Source organism: Polyergus mexicanus, unplaced genomic scaffold (assembly GCF_030449975.1).
Source record: "Polyergus mexicanus isolate NDT 795.1 unplaced genomic scaffold, iyPolMexi1.0 SCAF_14, whole genome shotgun sequence".
NCBI lineage: Eukaryota > Metazoa > Arthropoda > Insecta > Hymenoptera > Formicidae > Polyergus > Polyergus mexicanus.
This window is the reverse complement of record NW_027223334.1, coordinates 1,678,792-1,706,752: the sequence shown is the minus strand read 5'-3', so window position 1 is coordinate 1,706,752 and position 27,961 is coordinate 1,678,792. Positions and strand designations below refer to the sequence as shown.

General features: G+C 36.5%; 3 protein-coding genes across 11 annotated transcripts; 2 read left to right on the top strand and 1 right to left on the bottom strand.

The window, feature by feature from the left end:
* The first annotated feature begins 355 nt into the window (after positions 1-355).
* Positions 356-22,723, top strand: LOC138939515 (uncharacterized). Of its 9 annotated transcripts, none has more exons than XM_070307359.1 (11): positions 7,277-7,404; positions 8,626-8,766; positions 10,369-10,735; positions 11,832-12,263; positions 13,042-13,256; positions 18,264-18,393; positions 19,722-19,862; positions 20,037-20,221; positions 20,298-20,512; positions 20,642-20,771; positions 22,430-22,723. In XM_070307359.1, the coding sequence occupies exons 1-10, from the start codon at positions 7,393-7,395 to the stop codon at positions 20,763-20,765; spliced, it is 1,962 nt and encodes a 653-aa protein (XP_070163460.1). In that variant the 5' UTR covers positions 7,277-7,392; the 3' UTR covers positions 20,766-20,771; positions 22,430-22,723. The 9 variants fall into 9 exon arrangements, with proteins under 9 accessions (XP_070163464.1, XP_070163462.1, XP_070163467.1 ...); XM_070307358.1 differs by lacking the exon at positions 22,430-22,723 and adding an exon at positions 21,158-21,488; XM_070307363.1 differs by lacking the exons at positions 7,277-7,404; positions 22,430-22,723 and adding an exon at positions 356-782 and having other exon boundaries at positions 20,642-21,488.
* Positions 21,598-23,964, bottom strand: Wus (TM2 and DnaJ domain-containing protein wurst). Its single transcript, XM_070307374.1, has 5 exons — positions 23,394-23,964; positions 22,990-23,137; positions 22,238-22,602; positions 22,061-22,168; positions 21,598-21,968 (listed from the first exon to the last, which is right to left on the bottom strand). Exons 1-5 carry the CDS (start codon positions 23,682-23,684, stop codon positions 21,759-21,761), a joined length of 1,122 nt encoding a protein of 373 aa, XP_070163475.1. The 5' UTR covers positions 23,685-23,964; the 3' UTR covers positions 21,598-21,758.
* Positions 23,965-24,984: 1,020 nt separating this feature from the next.
* LOC138939517 (U2 small nuclear ribonucleoprotein auxiliary factor 35 kDa subunit-related protein 2) lies at positions 24,985-27,839 on the top strand. The gene is made up of 4 exons (XM_070307371.1): positions 24,985-25,372; positions 25,834-26,135; positions 26,454-26,990; positions 27,276-27,839. The coding sequence occupies exons 1-4, from the start codon at positions 25,079-25,081 to the stop codon at positions 27,655-27,657; spliced, it is 1,515 nt and encodes a 504-aa protein (XP_070163472.1). The 5' UTR covers positions 24,985-25,078; the 3' UTR covers positions 27,658-27,839.
* Positions 27,840-27,961: the final 122 nt, after the last annotated feature.

Below are 27,961 nucleotides of genomic sequence, written 5' to 3'. Positions count from 1 at the left end.
TCTCTCTCTCTCTCTCTCTCTCTCTCTCTCTCTCTCTCTCTCTCTCTCTCTCTTTCAAAAACAGAATTGTAACAGTATCGAAACGAATAATACCCGAAATTTATTTATAGAAGATTCTACAATCGCTGCCAACTCGAAGTGTTCAGTGACATTTACCGTTATCTCGTGGCGAGACATAAAATTATTTTCACGATCAGGCTAATTGTCATTGCCGCGGCTCACAACGACACGTGTCCATAGGAAACACCATGGTCGGGCCTGATGATTGGAATTGAAAATTCGCGAAATGAAATTTTCGCCTGAGTACTGAATGTTGTCGCGGCGCGACAATTTGAATCGCTGTCGTCGATATTTTTCTTGAGTTCGACGTGCGCCATCGTCGCATCATTTGCTTTTATTAATCACGCAAAGGATCCGCAAAGGAACGGTCAAGCAGAAATAGCATACGCCCCGCTCACCGGCCGACACTCATCTTCGCACGAGATAGAAGCCGCGGAGCTCCTGTCACCGGATCACCATTAGAGAGTACGGCCAGATACAATGCGCGATAATAATTGGGAAGCATCCGCCGTTTACGCGAAACGCGTGTGTTGTACGAATTTCCGCGACGCAATCGCTCGTGATAAATCGAGCATGATCTGGGACATCGTCTCGACGTTAATAGGTGGATCATCAATTGTGCGAACGTCCTCGGGCAACCTTATGTAAATGTTTCTCGCGACATTCGACAATCCTAGTTAACATCGACTGTCGCTACTGGCGGTTCGTAGTCAGGAATTTTGGTGAGTTTACAATTTTGAATTATACATATATAAAAAAAAATATATATATTTTTTTTTCCTAATATTATGCGTGTACATATTAATAATATCATAGAGGTCTAAATAAGATTCTACAATTTCTCCATCTTCGTCTTTAACAAAATTTTGATAGGTGTAAAAAAAGAATTAATGAAAATATCCAAGAGAGTGTTACTTTACTGTAGCAACGATGAGTTTTCCGTATGAAAAGACAGCAGAAAAATATTGTATCAAAGTTAACAGTATATCAAAGTTATCGATTTTCGCTGGATTTGCTCAGCTGTCGCGTCTGTAATCATAGCACGGTATGATAACACAGTATGACAACACCGTATGATAACACGGAATATCGCTGCTACGCAATGAGTTCATCAAAATTCATGATCAAGTCCGTGATACGCGTACGTTTACAATATTTCAGGGAAGCGATAGAAAAATCGTGTTCTCACATCGTGGACAAGTATCTCGTTCGAGCTCCTGTCATCGTGACACGAGGTCGAGACGTCAGACGGTGATGGTACTTTTTTAGCAACCTGTCGAGTCGCGTAGTAACCTTGACGAAGCAACCTTGAAGAAATACTCAAACCAATGTCGAGTACGAGAGAGGATTTAGCCAATGCTCTTACCATTGTATTTTTAGTTTCGAGAAATTTTTTCTAATTGATCTTGGCTAATACATCAAACGAAATCGCGAGCGCACGCACATGTCGAACGCGTGTGTCGTGACGTAAAAATAGAATGAAAAATCGACTAGGTGAGAAATTTAATTTTGTCTTGCTACATGCGATTTTTCGATCAGACACATCGTTAAAGTTCTATGACATACAAACGAATATCCGCTTAAACTTCTACCTGACATCTCATTAATCAAGCTGGAGGATTTTGATTTGACATGTTATAAAAAACGATTAAACAAATAAAATTATTGCAAATATATATGAAGAAAATTTATATACATTAAAGAAAAGAGGATAAAAGTTTTGTATATTGAAACGTAGAGCTGGAGTTTTCGATTGTGCAAACATACGAGAATAGCCCTTACGTTTATTCGTGGAAAAGACCGCGAATTGACACGAGAGTTATTTTTTCGCGGAATTAGAATTAAACTCGTTAAAATTACACCGAGTTCGATTCCCGTTCGCTGTTAGAATAACGTTTCTGTCTCGTTGCCAAATGATCCGTCCGCTTTAATCAATTTCAAATCGACGCCCCGCGTTTCAGCGTGTAAAGGGGAGGAGAGATGATGCGCGAGGCGCCACAAATCGGGACGCAATTAAAATTTCGCCTCGGGCTTTTTCCGAGCATCTGAAAATGCGACGCGGCACCTGAAATTCGCGCGCGAAAGCACATCCTAATTTTTTCATCAAGGAGCCATCGTGACACCTGGCTAAAATTCGCGCCTGCGCGATGATGCGGGGTCACGCTCCGGCCCCTCGTAAGACTTTCGGTGCGAGGGTGCAATTTAAACTTTGGCCCAGTAGCCAATCAACCCCTTGACGAACGGGGACGATCCGAGGAAAGTCGGTCGGTGGTGGAAACAAATTCGATTCGCGCGACTGCAAATGGTGCAACTCGTGCCGCGAACTTTGGCGCATTGTTTCCAAAAAGACTTTCGCAACAATTGCATTTCGATCGTAATTCAAGAATAAAAAGCCAGGTAATGCTTTCGATCTGATCAATGTGTATCTGCTTAATCTCGATCGAAATTAATTATATTTAGACGACTTAAAAAAAAAAAAAAAAAAAAAAAACAGAATATCTCGTTTATTTATAAAAAGATCAGAGAAACAGTTATATATTTTAACATTATAAGAGTTGTATGCTTTTAAATTTTAAGAGAGAGAGATTTTTCTAAATTATATTATATTTCAAAAAAATATTATAATATATAATTATATAATTATATTATTTATTTAATTATATAATTATAATATTATTATTAAAATTTGTGTTGATATTATTTAAAACTTGATAATATATTTAGTCATGACATATATAATTTATATATATATATCTGTTATTATAAAAATCATAATGTATCGAACTAACTTTTGAAATTCTTTATATATGCACGAAACGCGTGAAGAAGCCGCGACAAAATTCTATTGCTCTTATTTAAAGCGCCTAATTCACATGTTACGGATTTAGAACACGCATGGCGTAGAGGATATCTGGCCGTACAGATACTCGCGAAAGAATCGTGTTTAAGACCGTGACTCAGAGCGCATCTATATGAGATTCGGTTTAGCCGAGAGGTCAAACTTTCCTGACAGGGTTCACTTCAAGTTTCGGTCAAGATCGCAATTCAATATCCATTGAAGCGTAATGCACATTAAAGCGCGAAAAATTCTTTTGGCAATTTATTCATTGATGTTCAATCGGACAGTTATTTTTTTATCGCATTTCTATTTGTATTTCAAATAATTGAATATTTTAAAAATAATTATCAAAAAATTATTATAGTATTATTTATATTAAAATTATTATATAACATTTATATATAATCACGAATTTTTATCGCACATTTATTATAATAAAATAGATAAAAATAATTATCCGAAAGAAAGAAAGAGCTGTGATAAAATATTTATATAATTATACAATTATTATATAATATAATTATTATGAAAAATAAGATAAAAACGTAAATAATTGAAAGGATGAAGCATGAGTATATTAAAAACTTGATTCAATTGATTTTTTTTTTCAGTGATCCCCGAAAGAGCAGATTGTATTAGGTTAAGTGTACAATTTTGCTTCCGCCGTTTTCCTATAGATGGCTTTAGCGGTAAGTAGTGGTCGAAATAAATAGATCATAGACGTCATGCGATAAACTTGGGCATCTGTCAACATAACCCCATAGAAACATTAGTCGATTTGTGTCTGCATCATAAAGTTATTCTCGATTGAAAATGTCACTTTACGAGCCAAATTCTCGTCATTTGCGGGAGGTTTTAATTTTCTGCTTCAATATGAAGAAATCTGCGGCTGAGGCTCATCGAGTGCTCTCAAATACTTACGGTGAAGCCGCTATTAGTGAAAGAACGTGTCGTGAGTGGTTTCAACGCTTCAAGAACGGTGATTTTCACGTCGAAGCGCGGCATAGCGGTGGAAGAGAGAAGGTTTTCGAAGATGCAGAATTGGAGGCATTACTTAATGAAGACTCGAGTCAAAGTCAAAAAGAATTGGCACGATCATTGGGAGTGGACAATACTTTGAATCATAAATGTATAACCAGTTTTTTACAATAAAGCCTCGAATTTCGGAAAAAAAAACGGCGGAAGCAAAGTTGTACACCTAATAAAGTGAAAGAGCACGGTCATGGTCTTGAGCGAAACGCTCGCAGACTCCAGCTTCTTGGCTGTCACACCGTTTAAGATCAAATTTAAATCGGTCAGTAAGGTATCTCTCTTCGAGTATATCTATATTTAGTTTGACAGCAACTTTAAAGACTGCATATCGATCTTGGCGGGTATGATTTTTCTCGTAATTACGATCGGATATTGAAAATTACGACGGTGCGATGCGTGTTACTTCGAAACACAAACATCATTATTATTCCAGGTGATATCGCGTGGGGCGTCTATTAACACTTATTAGTAACCTCGACGAATTGGCACGCGAGGAATCTTAATAAGTCGTATCGCGCCTTAGCAGATTGTCGAGGTTTTTCCTTCATATTTGCTTCATATGGCATGTTGGCATTTGGCCGCCAAATCTGAGATTGCAATTATTCATTATTAATCAATATCTGCCGCGTTTAAACACAGATAATATTTATAACCATTTTCTCTTTTCTCTGCTATTATTGCTATTATACATATATCAAACATACTTAAAAATGTATAAATAAATTTTTTTCTGTGTTAGCTTGCTAAATGACAATCTCATTTCATTCAAAAATAATTTAAAAAAAGTAAAGCGTGCAGCTTATTTTGTTATATGTCACTAATAAGATTGAAAAAAATTAATTGAGCTATTTTTAATATAATATATTGTGTGAGTGCAAGAAAACATGAGTTATTTCAAATTGTCATAAGTGCTATTATTATCTTGAAAGATAAGCGGGTAAGGTACAGGAGAAAAATTGAAATTAAATTAAAAAGAAATCTTTGTCATCCGCGATATAAATAAAAGTCCTTTCGCTTCACGAGAAGCGAAGAAGTCGTTCACATCTATTAATTAACAAATTATATTTTTAATTCTGCGACCCGGAATTAGAGTTTCGCAGAAGTCGCGTGCGTGAGAGGGCCCCATATTTCTCTCCGAATTACTACAGCTGAGTGATTTTTAACGAGAAATTTTTTAGCGGCCAAAGAGATGTTCGCGCGAACGTTCGAATTCGTTTCAACGCAAACTTGTCGAGGATACCGACCTTGGCACGGAAAGCGTCGCGTCTCTTCGAGACGAAGCGATTAGAAGCTCGCGTGCTCGATTTTACACGCCCCCCATCCTCCTGTCGTTCTTATCAGAGAGCTTTCTCTCTATTATTTGACGCACGTTCCTCATCCATTCCTCGATTTTCGTCAAATAGTCTTATCTACTTATAAATGTCACTCAAGAATGACGTTTGTCACACAAAATATAGTATTCTCTAAAATAATTCTCTCTATTTTTGTCTTGAAATACGTGGCTATTTTTTTGACAATTTTTTTATAATAAATATTATTTTTTTCTTATAATAAAATATTATTTTTCATTTTTCTCTCTAATATATTTTATCATAGATATTTAAATATTTATATAACTCAAATAGTATTTTTAAATTAAATTTATCTTTTCATTAAAGTCCAAAAATTCGAGAGATTCTAAACCTATATGTCAAATACAATAGTGTAATATTAAAAGGAAGATACAAACTGCAGTTTACTGCTGGCTCGATAGTTGCAATTGAAATCAATAATTCAAAATGTCGAACGCGATTATAAGTTACTTTCATCCCTTTTTAAACAATAACTCAACCTAGTTTGTTTCGCGTTCGAGATTTCGAGTAGACATTACGTGACGTAGTGGCTGGCGGAACGACGATTTCTCAATCAACGTCAAAAGGCACGCACAGCTGAAAGTCAATCAGACGAAGCTTCCGCTGATCACTGACGTTTCCGCGATGGAGTTACAGCGGCCGAAAACGACGCTTATAAATCAGCCTCGCGTTATATCGTGCATCACGGGATATCCAATCTCGATGTCGCATTGATGCCGGATATTCCTTACGCGAACCTCGTTAATCCGTTCGCGGCGCATCTAAGACGCGCGTTGCTCGTTGGTAATTTTAGAAAAATGATAATAGCATTATTATCTGGCAGGTGGAAAAAAGTCGTAGAGGGTGCGGTTCCTCGCGTATCCGATGACAAAGTTAATAACCATCTCGATAAAAGTGTACGCAATATTAACGAACTTATTACTTTCGAAATAATTTCCAGCTGTGTAGACGAGAAAAGAGAAGGAGACAACAACTGCAAATATAATATGATATATCAAATTACGATACATATGCTTGATTAGTACAGGATCGAGTGATGCTTGTCTCGGTGAACTCGACAATAAACGCGTGTCTTAAGCCGTTCATATAGGTTGGATAGAGTTCCGGCTGAAGTCATATTATTGAAATTTTAACCGCAAGCCTAGCTAGAGATATGACATTTGCGCGCCGGCGCGATTAATCTTACGTCGCGATAATATACGGTCGTTTTGATTAATCAGCTGCTCTTATCATTTCTCGCGCCGAGGGACTCGCTTTTCGAGGGACACGAACGGTTTGCATAAACGAAAATGTCGGAAGAATACTATATATGAAATTTGTTGCGCTCGATGAGAGTAAGAGGGAAAGCTTCTCTCTCTCTCTCTCTCTCTGTGATAAACGGCGATCGTTCTTCCGGCCATTGATCATCGCGTAGAGGACCATCTCTCACAGGACGCACGTGAACGCCGTATTTTACAGCATCCGATATTGTTCCATACTGTCGGCGTTCTCGCGCCGACACCGACGGAAGCTTTCACGGAGGGACGCGATTGTTTGGATATGAAACGGTCTATTCAGGGGGAGGAAAGAGAGAGAGAGAGAGAGAGAGAGAGAGAGAGAGAGAGAGAGAGAGAGAGCAAACACGGGAGAATCGAGCGACGAAAACTCGATAACTGGGGCGATAACTATGTGCCCATTTACCATAGTCGGCTCGTGTCAGTTTCGTCCAACTCCAAAACCTAACCTAACGAAGAGAAATCTCGAGGCCTCCTATATACCGGGGTCGTGATAGTTATCGGTAATTTTTCGCAAATTCTCTCGTCTGTCCCGATATAAGTTACGCGTATCTCCGCGAAAGTTACAGAGTACAGCTCGATAACTTAAAGTCGAATGTTCCTTATCAAAAATTGTATCTTGCGTCTTCTTCCATCATTTTATTTTTTTTATTTTTTAGATATATTTATAATTAATATTAACGGAATTTAAAATTTCGTTCGCTCAATATTACTTTACAGTTTTTAAAAATAAAATTCTGCCATCTTTACTGTGAAATCTCGTCACCGTTCAGATGTTATCTCGGCTCGAAGGATCGATCGAAAGATCCTCCAAAATGAAAGAAGATGGAAGAGGATGGATGAGCCGGTATGTGTTCAAAATATTGGCGAGTGTTCAAAAATTGTACGACGGCAGGATTATATCGCGCTCCTGTAAAGGTACCGAAATAACCGTACACGCGTTTGAGAGATGAAAGGGAGATTTTATGCGAGTATCGTGAGATTGGTTCTACTATTGGAATCTCGTCTCGCTCGCTTTTTTTCGCCTAGGATTTGGAGTAATTTCCGCCGATCGTAAAGTTAACGGTGCGCCAACACGAGCGCAAAAGAGAGAGAGAGAGAGAAAAAAAAAGAACGGGACGTTCACTTGATTAGAAAGGACGAATAAACGAACGAAATGGGGAAATTTCTCCTTTTGATCGATAGACAAGATAGATATTTATTCTGGAATATACCCTTGAGGATCGTATGATCTTGTGTGTGTGTGCGTGCGTGTGTTATTGTGATTAATCAAATATGTTGCTTATAAAACGTACAACTTGATATTTAAAATATTTGTTTATTACTTGCATAAATAAAATATGACAGCAGGAAATAAAAAAATTTTAAAAACGTGGAAATTGAAATTACAGATTATTATTATTATTATTTTTTTTTTTTAGATGTATTAAGGGAGATAATTAAATGCGATTAAGTTAAAATAATAAACACACGAAAGCGACTTTTTATTAAAATAATAAAAAAGATAGAATATTTTTTCTCAATAAAAAAAAAAAAAAAATTTATAAGAAATAAAAATAATCTATATAGGTGCGTCAAGTTGCTTGCTCGAGCTCCGTCGTATATAATTCTTCATGATTTTCAACGCGCGCGTCGATGAATCGTGGAACAAAAGGAGATGTAGGTCGAAGAAGCGATTCCTAACGCGCATTGCCGGAAATCGCGACAGGTTACGTGACAGGAGAGACGGATTCGCGTGCTCGCGGCGATAAATGTGTCTGCCAGTGAGAGAAGCGCGTTTTAATTTTATTCCATTACAGCCTCCGCAAAGAGTACCGGCTATAATATTCTCGATCGATTCTCGTAAATCTCGACTAAGAAAATATCTCGGCAAAACGCTCTTCATCTTTCCTCGAATTTTACGATTCTTTCTGGAATTGTACGGTATATCAACCCTAAAAAAAAAAAAAGGATTATACAATATATTAAAGAGTTTTTATCTTTTTCCTCCCTTTTACGATTATACCAAATCATTATCGCACTCTATTGAATTATAGTTTTCAATCGAACTTGCGATACCTTTTCCCAGCCTCTCAACGAGCCCCGATCTTCGACGATGGTAGGCGATCGTAGAGCGAAGCTCGTGGCGAGCAATGAAACTGTCACCAGGTCGATGGGCACCGGCAACAACCACGTTGTCTCCACTGTACAACCGACCACCACTCAGCAAGTAAGCTTTCTCTCTTTCTCTCTCTCTCTATCTATCTCCCGTCGTGGATTCCCGTTTTCATTACGTCGACGTCTCGTGGCCTCGAGAGAGTGTGTAGTCTATCTCGCGGGACTCCTCCGCAAAGTGTCGCGGTATCGCGCATTCAACGGACGCAAAGTTGGACACACTGTATGATGATACCGTAAAAACGAACGGACACTAGGTTCGATCGACAGGCATTCGTGCGGTGTACTCGTATAATGAGCCGAGATGCTCCTCGGGATCCTAGATCCTTCCCGAAGTAAGTTGCTGCAATTTTCGGCGCTTATCGTCAACGGTGATTGTCATACGGTGTGTATATAAAGAGCGATGGTACCGAGTATCCTTGGTTAAAGGAAACATTGTTTGTCTCCGTTTATTGCGATTTTAATATCCGCGAATAATTAATTATTACTCGCGATAATAAATTTTATAATTGTCAAACAATCTGAAATTATGATATAATTTTTAATGAAGGGAATTGTCTCCTTTCACATAAATCGTTTAATTTTCAATATATTTGTCGCGACAAAAATTCTCAGATTTAATTAAGACGCTCTATCGGGCTTGAAATTTCGTTATCAATTATTTTGCGATTCGCGGGATATCCGGAAGTGCTGCAACAGATGCTTAGTAAGCGCTCGACGATATGAAATGCACGAAGACGCTCGTGAACATAATAGGAAAACGCGAACGTGGCTCACGTTAGTGCGTTAATGATGCGTATGTGTACGTACGCATACAAGGCACCAACCGACGCGGGAGCTTAACTGTGACGTATAAATAGCGCGTTTAGAGAGAGAGCCGGCTAGAACTCTCTCGCGTGTACGTCTTGTGAGACCATCAGGAAGGCGCGAGTCGTTTTCCGAGGTGGATCGCGCGGATCCAGTGATTCGAGGCTGTGCCCGATCGACGTCGAGAGAGTTCGAGATCGCGAAATAGGAATCGGTCCTTTTCAAAGTGCGTCCGATTCGTTAATCGCTCCCTTCGTATCTGCGACGTTCCATGAGAAATTTCTAATGTGAGTAAACAAGTGTGACGAATTATACAACCTTTATTGAGACGTATCGTTTATGATACGCGCGTCTCATAAATAGAGTGATGATGTTTATTTATTACAGTGGAGAGAAAATCTCTAGACAAACCGAATTGTCATCCGTTACAATTAAATAAATTCTTCTCGGCTAAGATTATATTTTGATAATAATTAAAATTTAAAAAAAATCAGTAAGGATTTAAATATATATATATTTAACTGCGCATTTTTTGTAAATTAGAGAACAATATGCTATGATTAAATAAATTAAAATAAATGATTTTACGCTACATTTTAATTAAGCGCTCAAATATTAAATTTTAAATCTCATTAAGTTGCATAAGACTAATGAAATAGATTTTGTAAATTAAATTATTTTACATTTCAAATAACAAATTGCAAATTTAAACAGAAATGTAGTTTATTGAATACACTATTGAGTTTGCGATTAATCGAATCGGGATCAAATGCAAATTGAGACCCGCAGTTCGCGAATATCATATCCTCGTCACTCGAAAATAATTCCTGTCCTTTCGTGCGTCCGACAGAAAGTTCAACGAATCCTCGAGGAGCAGGCAAGGTGGCAAGAGAACGGTTCACGTAGACGCGTCAAGTGCACATCGGGCACTGCTTGCTGCGTGGTTAACAATTACAGCATCATCGCCTCTAGGAGCGAACTCGCTCGAAATAACCGCGCCGCGAGTGAAACAACGGCGACCGGCGTCATCGCCAAGAAACGGGCATCGTCGATCGTCAACGGGAGGATCTACTCCAAGGGGGAGACCGGGCGGAACGTCATCCTCGCCGAAGAAGAGTCGAGGAAACTTAAGAACGGCTCGAAGGATTCGACAAGATCGAGAGGCATCCAGCGAGGAATAATCAAGTCCGCTTCCGTACCTAAGGATTTGAAGGAAAGTACGTTGCATAATTTCTTGAGATTGTAATCGAGATCATATAGTGTGTCCGTGAAAGAGAGAATTTTTTTTTAATTTTCTGATACGCAAATAATTTTTTACATATATACAACTGGAGTGTTTTTTTTTTTTTTTTTTTTTTTTTTTTTTTTTTTTTTGACATAATTTCGAAAATGTTTACTCAACTAACGAGTATAATACTCTTGTTCGATATTTCAATGACTATACGTCAAATTATACGTAATTATGCTTTATGACAATGTAATCTTCTCTTTCTTTAGTAATCTTTAATGACGATTTTTTTTTTTTTTTTTTTTTTAAGAATTGTCATTGAACTTAGCTATTTGCATTCTAAGCATGTGCTAATTTCCGATCGAATTTTTTTTTTACGAAAATGTTGATTTTTTGTGTTGTTTATATTGTACTTTCCTGAAGACTACTTAATTGTTGAAAAAATGACAGTGACGTGCGCGCTTTGTATCTCATGTTCACTTCTGTCTTCTTTATTATACAAATTACTGACAAACAAAAACTAACGATAATCGTATACTTTGTAATTTCTGATTAAAATTGTAAATAAAGCAAAACAGGATGCGTTGACGTTTAATTTTAACGCAACAAACTTGAAACAAACATTACACAAGTAAATTGACTAGAATATAATTGAATATGAAAAAAAATATTATTCCACTCGGTACAAAATTAATGGAATTAATCATGCAATGAATTTAATTCTTTTCTATTGAAATGTAATTATTTGTGAAATTTCCTGGAGGTAACTTTATTTTTATATATTCAATTTAAATTTTTAAAAAAACTCGTGTATCGTGCAGATTAAAATTTGCAAACAGTTCGGGACAGAATGAGACAAAACTAAGTAAAGGTTTACTTTTGGGAAAAGGATAACGAATGAAGTCACCTCGCGATTCGCGCGATATTTGCGCCAAGTATAATATATTTTCAACAACAACCTACATATACGTGAGCATCTGCACGCCGTTTATACGCGTCTATTTGAACTCGTAATCAACATGGACGGAATGAGACACCGCCTTGCAAAGTGACACCGGCCAAATATAGAACTGTGACACGTGCAGGTCTTCCAGCGAGAGAGAGAACGTTACAGCGAGTGCCGGAGGATGGCATCCTGAAGAGGTCTTCCGCCTTCCTGACGAGCTTCACGCGTCATCCCTCCAGCAAGCTCGTCGCCGAGAGGAACTCGCCGGACGACGAGTCGATCAGGTTCCTCGGGCCGTCCGATCGCTACGAGCTCCGAGGTTCTTCTTCGTCCTCGCGATACTCCGGTCTGAAGGGATACTTCTCGATCCTGACGAACGGCGACGACGCGCAAGTGCGCGTCCTACGACAGTCGCCCAGCGTTCAGATCCTGTCGACGAAGAAGAAGAAGAGCGTCGGGGTGAAGAAATCGGTCTCGTTCAGCTCCGACACCAGCTTCGAGGAGAAACGGGCGCCCTATAGAAAGACCGCCGTCCACGAGGCCAAAATCTATCGCAAGGGGGTGCTTCAAGGTGAGTTACTAATCTTGCTATAGTAGCATCTAGATAGAAAGTTTAATTCACTTTACATCGAATGTATAAAAATTGAATTTATTTTAGCAAATATAATAAAATTTTTAATAAAAATTTATTCCCTTTTCATTATTGCTATTTTTTTTTAATTTTTTTTTAAATTTAAGTAATTAAATTTTATTATCGTCTTCTACACGATGTAGAATTATTGACTACGTTTACACGTGACTTCTAATACGATTTAATAACATTCGTAATTTTAAAACTGGCCAATCACAATTATTCCTTTGAAGAATGGAATGATTGCGATTGGCCAGTTTTAGAATTACGGATGTTATTAAACTTGATCGAGGATGACGTGTAAACATAGTCATTGATCATTACGCAAGCAACGATGAGTTGTTGAGATTTTTATATGCACGAACTTCTCGTTGACATGCGTCACGTTCGTTAGCGCCGGGAAATTGATCTCAATGTGTGACTTTAATCGCGATAAAGTACACTAACTGATAAGAACAATGTTTGAATCTCGATAAACGACTCGTTTCGTTGGGGATCACGCAAGAGTAGGGAATCAATGCTTTAGAATTCAGCGATGTGCGATGAATTTGATAAATTGGAACAAATTATCAACAAAAATTATCGCGGTATACGCAGAATAGGATTATTTATTTATTAATAAACTTCTGATACATCACGGGCTGATATATTAGATAGTTAATGATACGCGAGTAATCCAATAGGGTGATTAAAATGTCATTCTTGACACGTTATGAAGGTATCAGGACGAATGTAAATCTCGCAGATCGCGTGCGCGAAGAGACGATTAAGACAAAAGTGCCACCCTCGTGGGAAATACCCTCCGGGGGCCCTACGGCCCTCCTGAGGGCCGCCAGAGAGGCGGATGACACTGGTCTCAAGGAGATCGTCGCACAGGCTCGGAAAGTAGGACTGAAGGGTATGGATGTCAACGTAGTCGACAGTAGCGGCAGGGTAAGTGAAAATTTTCCGATCAATCTTATTAGTCTCTAAAATTGCCATTTTCGCTTCCCGTAATTTTAAAATTGCCCTTTTAAAACGTTCTCCGTATCATTTACATTTACATTTTCGCTCATAGTGTGGGGCAAAAAAAAAAGATAAGAAACTTTAATGTGCCAAAGTTCATCGGATGGTTGGAAAAAATTTGTACAAGAGAAATATGGAAGTTAAAAAAGATGGATAGAAAGCTGTTAAATGTACATCAAAGTAAATAAATAAAAAAAAATAAAAAAAAATCGAAAAGATCGATATTGTAACGAATCGAGGTACGTTTGGCCGCTGGGCGCCGATCTCGCTTGAAGTTTCCCCTAAAATTGCACCCATCGGAAGGAGGGATAGTCGTTTTTGGATTACGCTAAAACGAATCCGACGGATTGGAAAGCCGGCGGCCAAGTCCGTAATTGACTGCGCGCGATTTGCGATCGATGAAAGTGCAATTAAGGCCGAGCGAATCGTGCGGAAACGGCAGAAAACAAATTTCGCCTTCGAATAAATCTATTTTTAAATCACACCGGTCGTGTGTGTACGTGTAGGAAGGATTCCCGGCATCGAATGCGCGCGAATTTCGCTCCTCGAAAGATGCAAGCAATTGCGACATGTCCCTACGAGCCGTGCGACGATTGATTGCTGACGAACGGGGAGTTAACTGTGGCGTGAAATACGGAGATGAATATCTTGTTGCTCTTCACATTTTTGTTTTTATTAATTAAAGCAGCATAAAAAAAAATAGAAAAGATCTTTATACTATTAATATAAAAAAATTTATATTGCATTATTATATACGAATAGGATCATCTAATTGTTCTGAATTATAATTTCTCTTTATTTTACAATATAAAACAATTCTTTTTTGCTATTAAAATTTAATATTGTTTTTAATTTCAATATAATTATTTTTAATTATTTCTTTCTTGTTTTTAATTTTAATACGTATTTAATTATTTTTTACTATTAAAATTTTATTTTATTTTTAATTTCAATATATATATATATATATATATATATTGAAAAATGTTTCAGACAAAAGTTGTTTGATTTCGAGGGGGCCATAAGATGGTACCATTGGTTTGACCTTGGAAAATCATTTGAAGGTCATGTGAAGGTCAACTTTAAAATCTTAAATAGAAACCCCCATTTTTTATTTAGTATTCTTGTAGCTGACATCGAGAGCTTTCCAAAACACTATAATAAAGTATTTTTTCATTAAGTACTTTTTGAGTTATTTTATATTTTAATCTGATATATTTTGATATAAAAAATAAAATATTTCGTAAAATATTCAGTTTTCGATCATTTTACCGTAATACTTCTACGTACAGAATGATAAGACAAATTAATTAGTGCCAAAAAAAAAAAAAAAATAATTGTTTAAAAAAATACATTGTAAATAATTTTCTTAAAAACAATTTTCTTTTTTATACTAATTGATTTGTCTCATTATTCTGTACATAGAAGTATTGCGGTAAGATTATCGAAAACTAAATATTTCACGAGATATTTAATTTTTTATATCAAAATATGTCAGATTAAAATATAAAATAACTCCAAAAGTACTTGGTAAAAAAAATACTTTATTATAGTGTTTTGGAAAGCTCTCGATGTCAGCTACAAGAATACTACATAAAAAATGGGGGTTTCTATTTAAGATTTTAAAGTTGACCTTCACATGACCTTCAAATAATTTTCCAAGGTCAAACTAATGGTAACATCTTATGGCCCCCTCGAAACCAAACAATTTTTGTCTGAAACATTTTTCACTTCCGGGCTTGGTTTTTGAGATATTCGACTGGATGGATTAAAATGGGCCACCCAGTCTATATATTATATTAATAAATAGTTCAGAGAGAGAATGAGAGTGTTCACTGTAATTTTGCGACTTATTTATTTATTTCATCTTTAAAAGTTTTTCTCAAAAAATTCATGTAATTAATCTACATGTAATTCAGTTCGTTTCGTGCTGCTCGGCACTGCGGCACACCTCGATCAGATAATCGGCGTAATTATCGTAGCATGATGTGTTTGAAGAAGTTTTCTAATCACTGACGAAACTCTGTATATAATTAGCCGGTTTGTTTTCCGGCCAGTATGCGGATTTAAACGGTAGAAAATCGATCCGACGAAATGAATTCGACCGTTCACGGACGGTGATTTTCCCGACAGTACTTGTCGACCAAGAATTCCATGCTCGCGATGGTTTCATTAACGTCTACGTACGATCCCCATGTGCACATCGCTTCGTGGAAAAGTACCCGATTGCTCATCGACACTTGACTCTGCGACGAACCAAGTGTAAAATCGCGAGAGATATAAAATTACTACATTTCGTGAGCAAACATATGATATTGCCCCGAAAAGCGGGAGAGAATATATTTAGCGAATCTAGAATTATACCTTTACCAATAAAAGCTTAAGCTCGCGCGAGCTTATAATTATATGTGGATCTCTATTAAATATTTAGTAAATTTAAAATGGTTCATTGAATAAGCTTTAAAAGCGACAACAAAAATTTTTTTTTTTTTTCCCATTTAAAATAATCGTATCGCCTTTCAATTATAAGAAATACTCTCGATACGACGAGAATTTAATGTCTCGTAATGATAATTTGTTATTCATTAATATTAAACGACTTCGTACGAGAATGAAACCGAGGCGATCTCTTGGAGACTGACAACGCTGTAAGTTTCGCGCTTCGTAAAATTTGTTACAATCCGGTATCTTAGAATTTAGCTCGCGCTTTCTTCAAACTGATCGGCAACCTTTCGATCGCATTTTTGCATTTCGAAGACGCGTTTTTCCCTGCTTCGTGTGACCGCGTTCCTTACGCGGCGATATCGCGCAGCAATTAAAGCCGGCATCTCCTTGTCTCCTCTCCCGTAGGTAGAATAGCGGTCGATCCTCTTCGCTGTATTAAGGTCAGAACGAAGGAGGACGTGCGGATGTTCCGGATAATCGTGACGGATAATATCGGCGATTTCTAGGATCGATTGTCGCGAGTCACAAAGCGCGTCGCGTCGAGAAACCGCGATCTCGATCTCGATCGAACGGTTACGCATCAACCCTGAGATGACATTAGAGAGAATTCCTTAAGTGAAACGAGATGGATGCCGACGATGATTCAGCGAGGCTGCTGATCGAAAGATTCGCGCGAGGTTAACATAAGATATTACTGAAGCAATGATGAGGTTGATTCATGATTTGTCTCAAAATCGCTTTATTTTTAAATTAAGCTAACTTTAAACGATCTATATATTAGCAACAGAATTTAGGACAGAATATTATCTATAATTTTTATGTATTATTTTTTTGTCTAATATTTATAAAGGCTTACATCACACCCATAATAAACGTATCAGGAAATACAAGATATAAAATTATAAATAGAATTGTGTCCCAAATTTTTTATATAAAAGAGAAAGAGAGAGAGAGAGAGAGAGAGAAGAATGGAAAATGGAAGAAAATGGAAACGTTAAGGGAAAAGTTAAATATCTCTCGAGCATGCAAAGTATATAATGAGCTTTTATTTTTTTAATCATTTGAAACTTTGGGTTGATAATATTTCTTCTGTCTTTAGATAATGAATAAAAACTATAAAAATATTTTTGGAGGAGAAAAAAATTGAAAGATATATAAACTGTTTAATTTGCTCGTATGGTTTTGTTCGAAATGAACAGAAAAAAGAATTCGTCGTGTTATTCGATTTACATTTACGATCCGTGCATTGTCTTACAAGCAAACGCCGTCTTCTTCCGATCGTTTGTTGGCATATAGCTTGCGTTTTAACTTATGTTTGTACACTGGCGCATGCTGACGCAAGCAAAGCAATAATGTTCCAACGTTCAATAGCCACTTAATAAATTGATTTTTAGCGGATATTCCATTGTGCATCCCGATGTCGACGACGGTAACAAACAATGGCGAAATGAGAACGTCTTCCTACGAGGGAACATGTACATTTTAACAATCAAGTAGTGAAACATGATTTTTACTCCCCCTTTTCAATATATTTACAATGTCAATATAGTAACATGTGAATAGCATCTAAGGATAAATCCTTGATTAAAATATTTATACTTTATAGAAAATATAGCGATTAAAAAGTATCCCTTAGTTGATCTGAAAACTAATAAAAAAACTATCAAAATTAAAAAAAAAGACATTTCCTACATTTGTACTGTTTTAAAAATCAAATAAATAAATCTGAATTATATATAAAAAGAATTAAAGTATCACAAAATAAAAATCATATAGCTTTTAACGTCTTCGATAAAGAAAATAGTTGCAATTAATATTTTTCCTAATTTATAACAAAAACTTTTGATCGTGAATACTCTTTGAAATCAACTGCAAGAAACAAAAAAAAACGGGTAATTTGCAGAAAGAGAAAGAGAGAGAGAGAGAGATAATATTTATCTACATTTTTTAGTAAATAATTTTCAAACGAGTAAGTGGATCTAAATCAAGTTTTGCACAAATAGAGTTTTCTTAATATATGCGAAAATTTTTATTTCGTTGACAATATTTTTTCCTTGTCAAATTTGTCAATGAGTGCTACAATACGAGATTTTCCGTAAGAATCAATAACTATAAACTTAAATAATTTCCAAATCGTTAAGAGAGTTATGGTCAAGTTTTGCACAGACAATCCGAAGAAATAGTATAACAGTGTAGGAAATTTTCATGCTTTTGTGTATATATATATTTTTGACAATATGACATATACATTCTTAATCATAATTTAAAATAAGTTTAGCTATTGATTTAGATTTTTAGCGAATTAAATTCCATAAAATGTGGCACCTCACATGTTTTTCGTGTCACGGACAAACGCGTGAAAGAGGGACATTGACGATCCGGAGCGGAGAGGCCGCGGAATGAATAATGTTTCGCTCGAAACCGCGAGTTTACGTAATCGAGCGTGCTTTCGGTGTAAGCTAAAGCGGGATTATTTGTTTACGATTGCAGACGGCCGTAAGTTACATGGCCGGGAACGGTGCATCGACGATGCTGGAATTGGCGCTCTCCTTCGAAGGCGTGGATCCGAATCTGCCTGACAACGAGGGTAACACGCCGCTCCATTTTGCCGCCCAAGCCGGTGAGTGCGATCGATTATGGCACGATATAATATTTAAATACGCGATACTCGTAATATTATGCGCCACGCGCGTAACATGAGCGATATATCGATGACTCGCTGATAATTAATAATAATATAATAATAATAATTTTTATTTATTATAATTAATTTTGTGATTCTGTAATTTTATGGAATCTTATTTCACTGAATCATGATTTGGAATCGTGATTAATTCCTACAATGATATCAAAAATAAATTAAAATACGATATATTATCGAAGCTGAATTATTGATCTAATATTTTAAACTTAAATGGCATTTGGGATTCACAATATCTTCGGCAATTATATCCAACGTTCCAAAAATGTATCTGGCAAGATACGAAGGAATAGAGCTGGCTGCGTTTCGCTCATAGGAAAAGTTACAAGAATAAATATTGCATCAATCGATTCGCGAGCGGTAACTATCAGTAGGCGTCAATGATGATGCGTTCCAATTTTCGTCAAGGAATCTTTAAAATTCGTTTATTCCGTCCCTGCAGCTGGTTTAGAACACAATTGATCTCAATGTTTATCTCTGCTTCTCTTCCGCCGCGCAATTATCCCCTTTTAATGAGTAGTAAATGGCAGCCACGTGATTGCAAAATCACTCTATATACATCCGTTGTCGAATCAAACATAAGCATAAAAATATAACAAAACGAGGTTCAAGGTACTTGTTCACGTTTATGACTCGAGGTGTTTATAGTCGCCAATAAAGTTAGAAAAGATTGAACAGCTTAAAGCTATTAATTCGCACATTTTCTCTCGTTTTATATTTCATTTTATAACAGTATTTTTTTTTCTTATATATATATATATATATATTCTTTTAATAAAATAAAATAAAATATAATATATGTCACTTTGAGAAATAAAAAAATAATGATTTATTTAAAAAATGAACATATTTAATCATATAATTTCTTGTCTGCCAGATTTTTCAATATCCAAAGATGTGTGTGTTGACTTATCATGTTATAATTTTGTGTAAATAAAAATAACGTATAGGGCGGTGATATAAAAAAGCGTATTTAGAAAATATCGGGAACCCCGATCTAAGCCTAATGCCAAGTCTGCCGGCAGAGTTTTCGTGTCGGCACAGGGATCCCATCGCGTCACAGGTGCCGAAAATAGCGAGAGAACATCGGAACATTTCACGCTACTCCGCGATGACGCGTGCCATGAAATGTTCCGAGCCAAAACATCGCGAGTTATGAATTATATAAGATAAGCGATCGGGCGCGAAAAAAAACAAACGGCATCGATGACGTCAGTACATGTTCCCTGTCACGTGTCTGCGGACAGGACAGACCGAATGCCTCAACATCCTCCTGCAGAGATGTCCGGATATCGAGGTGGACGCTAGAAACATCTTGGGCTTCACGCCGCTCATGAAAGCCGCCCTTCAAGGTAGAACCAAATGCGCCAAGATTCTTCTGTTTGCCGGTGGGTTCAATTCGGTGCAATTTTAATTAGTATCAATATTAACTTTAGAATGTATTTAATTAATAATTTATAAAATGTATATAATAATCCCACAAAATTCAGCATTATCTAAATATCGAATATTGCATAAAATATAATTAATTACACATTGCCCTATTTCTTAAAATTTATTAGGTGCGAATCCTACATTACGCGATTACGGTAGAGGTTTGAGGGCCGAACAGTGGGCGAGATTCTGCGGCAGGTACATGTGCGCCGAAGTGATCGAGAGATTCGCGAGACATCGTCTATTAGAGAGGACAACGTCCTGTCGTTGGGGCAGCGAGCCCGAATTGGCTGCGAAAATATTACAAGGGAAAGTGCGTTGCCATTGAATATTCTAACAGCATCTCCTTTTCGCGGAAGATATATATAAATCTTACGTAAATTATGCAGGTGACACCCATACCTACGACGCCTCTACCACAACCTTCCTCGGGATTGAAGTCGAAAATAAGAAAAGTCTTTCGCACTACCTCAAGCCCAGATCGAACTTACTCTCTGGTGTCACAACTCACCAGCGCGGCTCTCTGCGCGAGCAGTCCAGCCCTGCCGAAACCGTCACCCGTTGTAAAGAGTCTTCTGCGACCACTGAGTGTACCCCAGTTAAGGTATAACGTTTATTTGCCAAAATTAGTCTTATCACTTGTATAACGTTACGTGAATTATATTCATTAAATGTTAAATAACTTTGATATTTTGAGAAAATTGAATAGAAAAGGAATTGTACCATTTTTCAGGGTGACATTGGTTTCGCCCCAAGATTTCTTGGAGAAGACTTCGGAAAAGTACGGGACAAATTTTACGGGTAAAATCGAGAACTCCATCGCGAAGCCGCCGCGCTCGAAGAAGAAGAGCAAGTAGTCTAAGGTGAAGCTATATTGCGGTCTCGAGCCGCGTTTAGCCCGTTTTGCGTCGAACAATCGCGAAGGAAGATTATGCAAGTATGCTTGACGTAAGACAGCGAGTGATGAGTGATTTGTGATCATCTATTTTGAGATCATTTACGTGTTATCCGATTTCACTGTTGCCTATAATCGAACGATCGATCGTCATCCGGAACCGCGGTCCTTTAAGTAGATCTCTAAGCAGGTTTCCCGGTTTTATCTCGCCAAGAGAATATTAGCGATGCATTTCCCTCGGACGTGAACGTTCGCGAAGATCAAAGAGAGAGGATCCTCGAAACTCTCGATATCGCTCCCGATAAATCACAATTATCAATCGATTCGGTGTTTGAAGTATTTTCGTGTTTACAGGATCCGTGCTCGAGATTGTTTTTGATGTAAACCATCGCCACGGCCGGATACGCAAACATTCGGGAGGGTCGAATTTTATTTTTACTTTAAGCTTAGAATGAATCGTGTGATGTGCGGGAAAGAGATACAAGTGCGCAAACGCGATTACGGCAGATTCTGCGAAATCGCGTCGAATGATCGTGATACTGGAAGATCCATTAAAAGATTTCCCTGCCTTTATTGTCTTACCCGGTAAATAGAATTTCGATTCTGCCAAAAGTGTAATCTTTTGAAGAAGGAAGCGAACTTGAATGGGGTTTACCGGTTAAGAAGAGAATGAGAGATAGAGAAAGAGAGAGAGAAAGAGAAAGAGAAACAGAGAGGGATATGATTGAAAAGCAAACTTGCGATCAATGTATCGCAAGTATTCTTTTAACTTATAATACGCGTTTTACCTACAAGATTTTATATGGATGCAGTTATTGTCAGAGATGGTTGTTTAAATAAATGTCTTATTAATCAACTGTTTGATTGAATTAATTATTCTATTCGTATTTCAGATTGATATTCTTCATTGATCCATTTATTCTTTACTAATCTTCGAATTAATATCATGCACGATTTATTCATTGGAACGGCGATTTCGACGTTGCCTACGAGTCTTTGCCTGCGACAGAATCTCGTACGCCTGCTGGATCTCCATAAATTTCTCCTGTGCCTTGCGTCTTTCCTCCTCCGATCCTTTAACCTTGTCAGGATGATTGTCCCTGGACAGAGTTCTCCATCGCGCAGTGACTTCGTTCTGCGAGGCGGTTTGCGAGAGGCCCAGGACCTGCAAAATGATAAAGTATTAGTATCATACATTTTATATATTTTTATAAATTCAAATCTCTGATAAAGTTTTTACAAACGACTGTATCCGACCTTGAAAGCGTTTATTTCGCCTCGAGGATCCGTAAGGTCCACCAATTGCGCCCACGTTGCCCAAAAGCCTTGATGTTTCGCATGATTCCACGTGGCTTCTAGGCTTGCCTAGCACAAAAATAACCGCATGTAAAATTTGTTTAAAATTTTGAAGATTGAACATTATCATGAATCCACCTTGAGATCCGTCCATATGGGCGAAGTGAGGAAATGCTGTATCGCTTCCGACAGTTTGATTTCCTCGCCTTCGCTATCCGTGATAACTGCATTGAAATACAAATAACTGCCCATAACGATGAAGTAGAGCATAAGAGCTAAACCTAAAACCGTCATCCGCCGGACAAAGCTTCTTTCCTTTTTTGGTTTCAGTCGCCATTGCTTGCTGAAGGTATCGAAGCTCAGGCTCGAAGCGATCACCATGAGAAAGATCCACATAGTATCATCGCCGATGTAGTACAAGGTCGGATAGAATAGATAGGCAGTAGCAAGTGCAACCCATATCGAACCTTGTTCCCTCCCAATGTTTCCGACGGTCCATACACCTTTTGAAGCATTAACACTGAATAAAAACTTCGCTAAAATGCCTGTATATATATTTTTTTAAAGAAATTTTTTCTGATTATTAATATTTTTTTTAATAAAGAAAAAAGAATTAAATTTATGGTATCGATAAAAAAAAAAAGGGTTTGTTAAAATTTAAGAGATATCTTGTATAATAAAATTTGCACGAAATAAAAGAGATTTAGATAATTTGCTTTTCAATAATTTTCGTTTTGATTCCTGATGATGTCATATATTTTTAACGAGCATTTTGCGTTACTATCGCGGCTGTAAAGTATTATCGTTTAAAGAAATGATAATTCGTAAGAAAAACGCGATAAGGAAACGTATGACGCGTTGTGATTCATTCTTTCTATTGCAATTCTTACCTAGCGCGATCACGGCTGGTATTAAGATCAACAGTTGCCTGAAATTAATGCCGTATATTTCCTCCTGCGGAATCGCGTTATTGAACAGTTCGGCCCAAAAGTAGGCGACGGCAGTTTCCGCGACGAATCGCGCCGTGGAAAACGGCGGCTGTAAGCAACAAGTTTAATTTCGTCATTACAAGGTTTACAAAGCTTTCACACGTACGTGTATATACGTTTACGCTCGTCAATTTTAATTTAACGAGGATCGTATTACTCAGCGTCATCAATTCCTCAAATACGGACAGCGATAATACGGCGAGAAGCCATAATCACGAAAATTTATGTTAATAGAAAGCACATATGTAAATATTTCAAAATCAATCGCAGCAATGATTCTAAACACAACTCGAATATTTATTTACCTTTCGGTTAGCTCTGACTTTTCGCTTAAAATTCTGGATAAATGTCGGATCATCGTTTGCGTCGGCCACGTACGCAGGTATCCTGTAAATATCTCTGAGCCAACCGAAACCAATGTAGCCACCGAACGTGCTGATGTACACAAATGCCTGGTCGTCCCTACCGAGGTACACGTGGTGCGCTCCAAAGAGCCCGCCAAACAGCCATAATAAATAAGTCCCGAACATCGATTTTGTTTTCATCGTATCCTCGCTCACCTTTTCGACCAGACTATCTTCTTTTGCTTTTCCCATATTATTCTCTAAAACTCTAAAGCAACAAGTCACAAACTGTTCATTTTGATTTACTGTTGATCACGTGGACAGATTTGTCGACGTCACTTCTTCAGTTCGTAGCTTGACACGAAATCGCGCAAAAAGGCGTATCCACTTGTTATTTACACATTTTCACAGATGATATAATTTATGCGCGATGATTTTTTACCGATCGTGGAACTCGGGTATATCTGTTCGTGGCGTATCGTGGAATGACGGTCGCGATTCTCCTACACGTCTTATGGTTCAACGCTCCGCCAGTTCAGGTATAACGGTATCGGTTCAGGAACGTAACAAGCACATTAATTTTTCTTAATAAGAAGCTTGGGCAGCAATTCGGCAAACGTTACCGAAAAGATAATTAAGGCAAGTTGAGGATATATATGTATGTGTGTGTGTGTAAATATTTATTAATAATTTATAAAACTTACAAATGTATATCTTTTTCCTTCCTGTAATTACATTTGCACTTAATTATGTTTAAAAACAATAAAAATTTTTTTTATATTGTTAAATATTAAGCTCGGTTTGTATAAATCAATTGTGTATTATATTTCATAAAATATATAATGGAAAAACAATCTCTCGTAAGATACCGTTTAAAAACATTTTAATATTTTACCAATGCGAGATGTTAGTACAAAGAAAAGGAAACTAGCCATTTCCACTAATTATTTATAAAACAAAACAGTTCTTTTTGCAATGATGCAATTTCTTCACAATAAACATGCCAAATGTTGTATTATATTCATAAAGAACAAAAGTTCGATTTAAAATAATTATTGTTCCTAAAATTTGTAACACTACTGGTATGGTCAATATAAATATATTTTGTGAATAAATTCATATATATACTTTATATAGATCTCACATATGATTTCAGTTCGAAAACGGTCATAGAATGACTCCATCTTTTAATAAGATTACAAACTTGCGAGTATTAATCTTGCCGGTACATTGTATCTCACTCCTGGGGTAACTGTCCATTTTTTATATTTAAAATAATATATAATGCTATATATTAAATATTTAATAATATCAATGTTTGATAAAACGTAATATGTATATACTATATCTCTCTTCAACTAAACTTAATAAAGAAAATATGATATCTTCAATGCACAATTAATATATGACTTAAATAGAACTTGACGCTGTATCAAGCATTGACATTACATAAATAACATTTTGCGATCAGCTTCATTCAATTATCCTTTCGCTTGACGAGTTTGTATATCGACGATTAGGTTACATCTTTCATCTTTGATGTTGATCTGGAAATCAATATGGCGTCGGCCATGTGTCGTTGTGTACGCCGAGTCCAACAGCTGGTTGCCTTTCTATTTCGACGAGATTATTTTTGAGTGTTTTGTATGTCATCCAGCATACTTGCTGATGTTTCTGAGGATGCGACGATGGAGGGACATCGGAAGACGAAACCCAGTCATAAGGAATGGCGTCGTATCGCGAAGAGGGAGCGTCGCAGACGCATCCGACAGAAAGCCGCTCAGGAACGTGATGCCAATGAGGAGAAATTGAGGGCAGCACTGATGTCCAATATGGAGTATTTAAATCGTCGCGCCGAGCAGGAAGAGGAGAAGAAGGAGAAGGAAGCGCGAGAACAAGAGGAACACGCGGAACGGAATAGACTATGGTTGGAGGAGGAGGTAAATACAAATAAAGTGTCTTGTAATCACAAATTTTTTCAATTACAAGTTTCTTTAATTGATTTCTGATTTTCTTCTATATAGCTTCTTCTATACTTTCTTCATATGTATGTGTGTAACATTTTAATAATTAAGATTTTATTAAAATATATTTGGGTATTTTAATGAGAAGTATTTGTTATGTATTATATTTTTAAAAATCAATTTATACATAAGAAATGCTATAAAAAATTATATATTTTCATATATGAAAAATCAATTAACATCAAACATCGCGATTACCTAGTAATAGATACAAGAGGTTTATAGATTTATTCATACAATTATTTATATAAATGACATTACATAAATGACATTATATAAATGAAAAATGTTTTTTTGTATTTTTGTGTCTGAAATATATTTTTAATTTAATAATTTTTTAATTCAGATATTTGATTGATTATTTTTTAATTGTTTAGGTAAGAGCGCAGAAGAAATGGCAAGTTCTTCAGGAACAAAAAACGAAAGAAGAGCAACAAAGACTCGAGCAGGAGATCAAGATTCGTAAAGAATTCGAGGCAAGGCTGGAAGCAATACAAAAGAAGAAAGAAGAAGAAAAACGAAAACGCGAGGAGCAACTTCGAAAGCAGGAACAACTGCAGAAAGAGATTGACGATTACATTGATAATGGAATGAAAACACCCGAAGCTTTGCGAGAAGTCATCGATAATCAACCTAGCAAAGATATCTGTCCATTTTTTACGAAAACAGGTGTTTGCCGGTTAGTATAAACAGAGATCTTTACAATATAATAATAATATAAGCATGTGATTTTGTTAAATATTTATAGAAATTCAAAATTCTGAAAATCTTTAGCCGATAAGGGTGATTATATTGCAATTTTATAAACATTACAAGTGTTCCACACTTGAAGCTATTAAAAATTATTAAGTTATTTATGTTAAATTAAATTAGTATTTACACTTAGTTAAATTAAAGTGAATTGAGATTTAATTACATCGTGTTTACATTAATTAAAGTTAATTATTTTTAACTCTAATTTTCAAATCTGTATTTAATTTTTTAATTTTGCTTTTAGATATGGAGATATGTGCTCAAAGAATCATCGTAGAGTCTTTTTGAGTAAGGTGATACTTATACCCGGATTCTATACACATTTTTCGCTCGAGAAAAATTCAGCAGAATATGATACTGATATTGGCCTGGAATTCGAAAGTTCAGAGACTTGGCATCATTTTCGCGAATTCTATGAGGATGTAATAACCGAGTTGGAATTGTTTGGCAAAATTAAAACGCTCAAATGTTGCTGCAACACCGAAATCCATTTGCGTGGCAACCTGTACGTCGAGTATTACACGGAACGAGAGGCGGCCAGGGCTTGGAGGAATCTGAAGGGACGCAGATACGCCAGCAAGCAACTCAACTGCGAATTCGTGAATCTAACGTCCTGGAGGAATGCTATCTGCGGTATGCCCAAATGTCCAAAGGGTAGCAGAGCTTGCAATTTTCTTCATACCTTCAGAAACCCGCACGATGAATACGGTATTAAGAGTCCACCTCGACGGTCGAAAGGTACTTCTCAAGACTCGAATAACAGCAAGAGAAGCGAGCGTAGGTTAGTTGTTATTATTTATTCTATTCTTATATATATTCTGTACAATATTCAATTTTATAAAGATCGCTTTTGTTTAGAATTTTTAATTTAACGTGATGTAAAATAAAAAATATAGATAACATTAATGTGATATAATAAAGTAAATTTAAAAGAAAAAGTTAAAAAGACAGAGAATAGATATATGAAGGTTTAAATAAGAAAATCTAATTTTTTGGGAATAGGAGGGGGGGGGGAGAAAGGAAGATTCCATTATTATTTATATATTTTTATTTATTCATTTGTTAGTAATAAATCCAAATTGGAGGAATCTGTTCGAGACGATAATGGGAAAGATGGCAATTGGAGATGGTCTTCCGAATCTCCAGAAATCGAAATAAACGATTGCTCGAAAGATTTAGAGAGTAAACGTTCCCATTCTACGGAGAGAAGATCGCGTAGATCTTTACGCGATAAAAGACACAGTCAGAGCGAAAGATCGAGCAGTTCTAGGAGCAGAACGTCATCCAAAAAACGTCGATCAAGCCACTCCAGGAGAGTTTACGATGACGAAGACCAGGATAAGAAGGCAAAATTGGACAGGCACTCTTCCAGAAGGCATGAAAAAGAGTCTAGAAAAAGAAGAAGTGATAGTGAAAATGGCCACAAAACCTTCAAAAGAAAGTATTAAAGATATTAAAAACCGTGGATACGAGAAAAAGAAATATGTAAAGGAGGACAGTTCCTAAAAAAAGATTCAAAGATAAACTGTAAAGTTAAAAATAGTGCTTTTAATATTGCAAACAATTGTATTAAAGTGATAGAATATGTGAAAACAAGGATTGACAATATTTTCTATCCGATCTTAGGCGGTCAGTGTACTATTTTTTTATTTTTTTATTTTGATCTTAATTTTAACAAAAACTGTTATTCAATTCTATCTCTTTATATATAACTTAATAATATAAATAAGATAACGTTTTTATAAATGAATA

Bases quoted from the DNA above. Each gene is read 5' to 3' on its own strand.
- LOC138939515 (XM_070307366.1), top strand. From the start codon at position 4,122: ATGGTCTTGAGCGAAACGCTCGCAGACTCCAGCTTCTTGGCTGTCACA. The intron at 4,194-8,625 runs GTCAGTAAGGTA...ACCTTTTCCCAG, and splicing joins TTAAGATCAAATTTAAATCG to CCTCTCAACGAGCCCCGATC. The intron at 10,736-11,831 runs GTACGTTGCATA...TGACACGTGCAG, and splicing joins ACCTAAGGATTTGAAGGAAA to GTCTTCCAGCGAGAGAGAGA.
- Wus (XM_070307374.1), bottom strand. From the start codon at position 23,684: ATGGGAAAAGCAAAAGAAGATAGTCTGGTCGAAAAGGTGAGCGAGGAT. The intron at 22,603-22,989 runs GTAAGAATTGCA...ATGCTTCAAAAG, and splicing joins ACCAGCCGTGATCGCGCTAG to GTGTATGGACCGTCGGAAAC. The intron at 22,169-22,237 runs GTGGATTCATGA...TTTTTGTGCTAG, and splicing joins CCATATGGACGGATCTCAAG to GCAAGCCTAGAAGCCACGTG.
- LOC138939517 (XM_070307371.1), top strand. From the start codon at position 25,079: ATGTCATCCAGCATACTTGCTGATGTTTCTGAGGATGCGACGATGGAG. The intron at 25,373-25,833 runs GTAAATACAAAT...TTAATTGTTTAG, and splicing joins GACTATGGTTGGAGGAGGAG to GTAAGAGCGCAGAAGAAATG. The intron at 26,136-26,453 runs GTTAGTATAAAC...TTTTGCTTTTAG, and splicing joins ACGAAAACAGGTGTTTGCCG to ATATGGAGATATGTGCTCAA.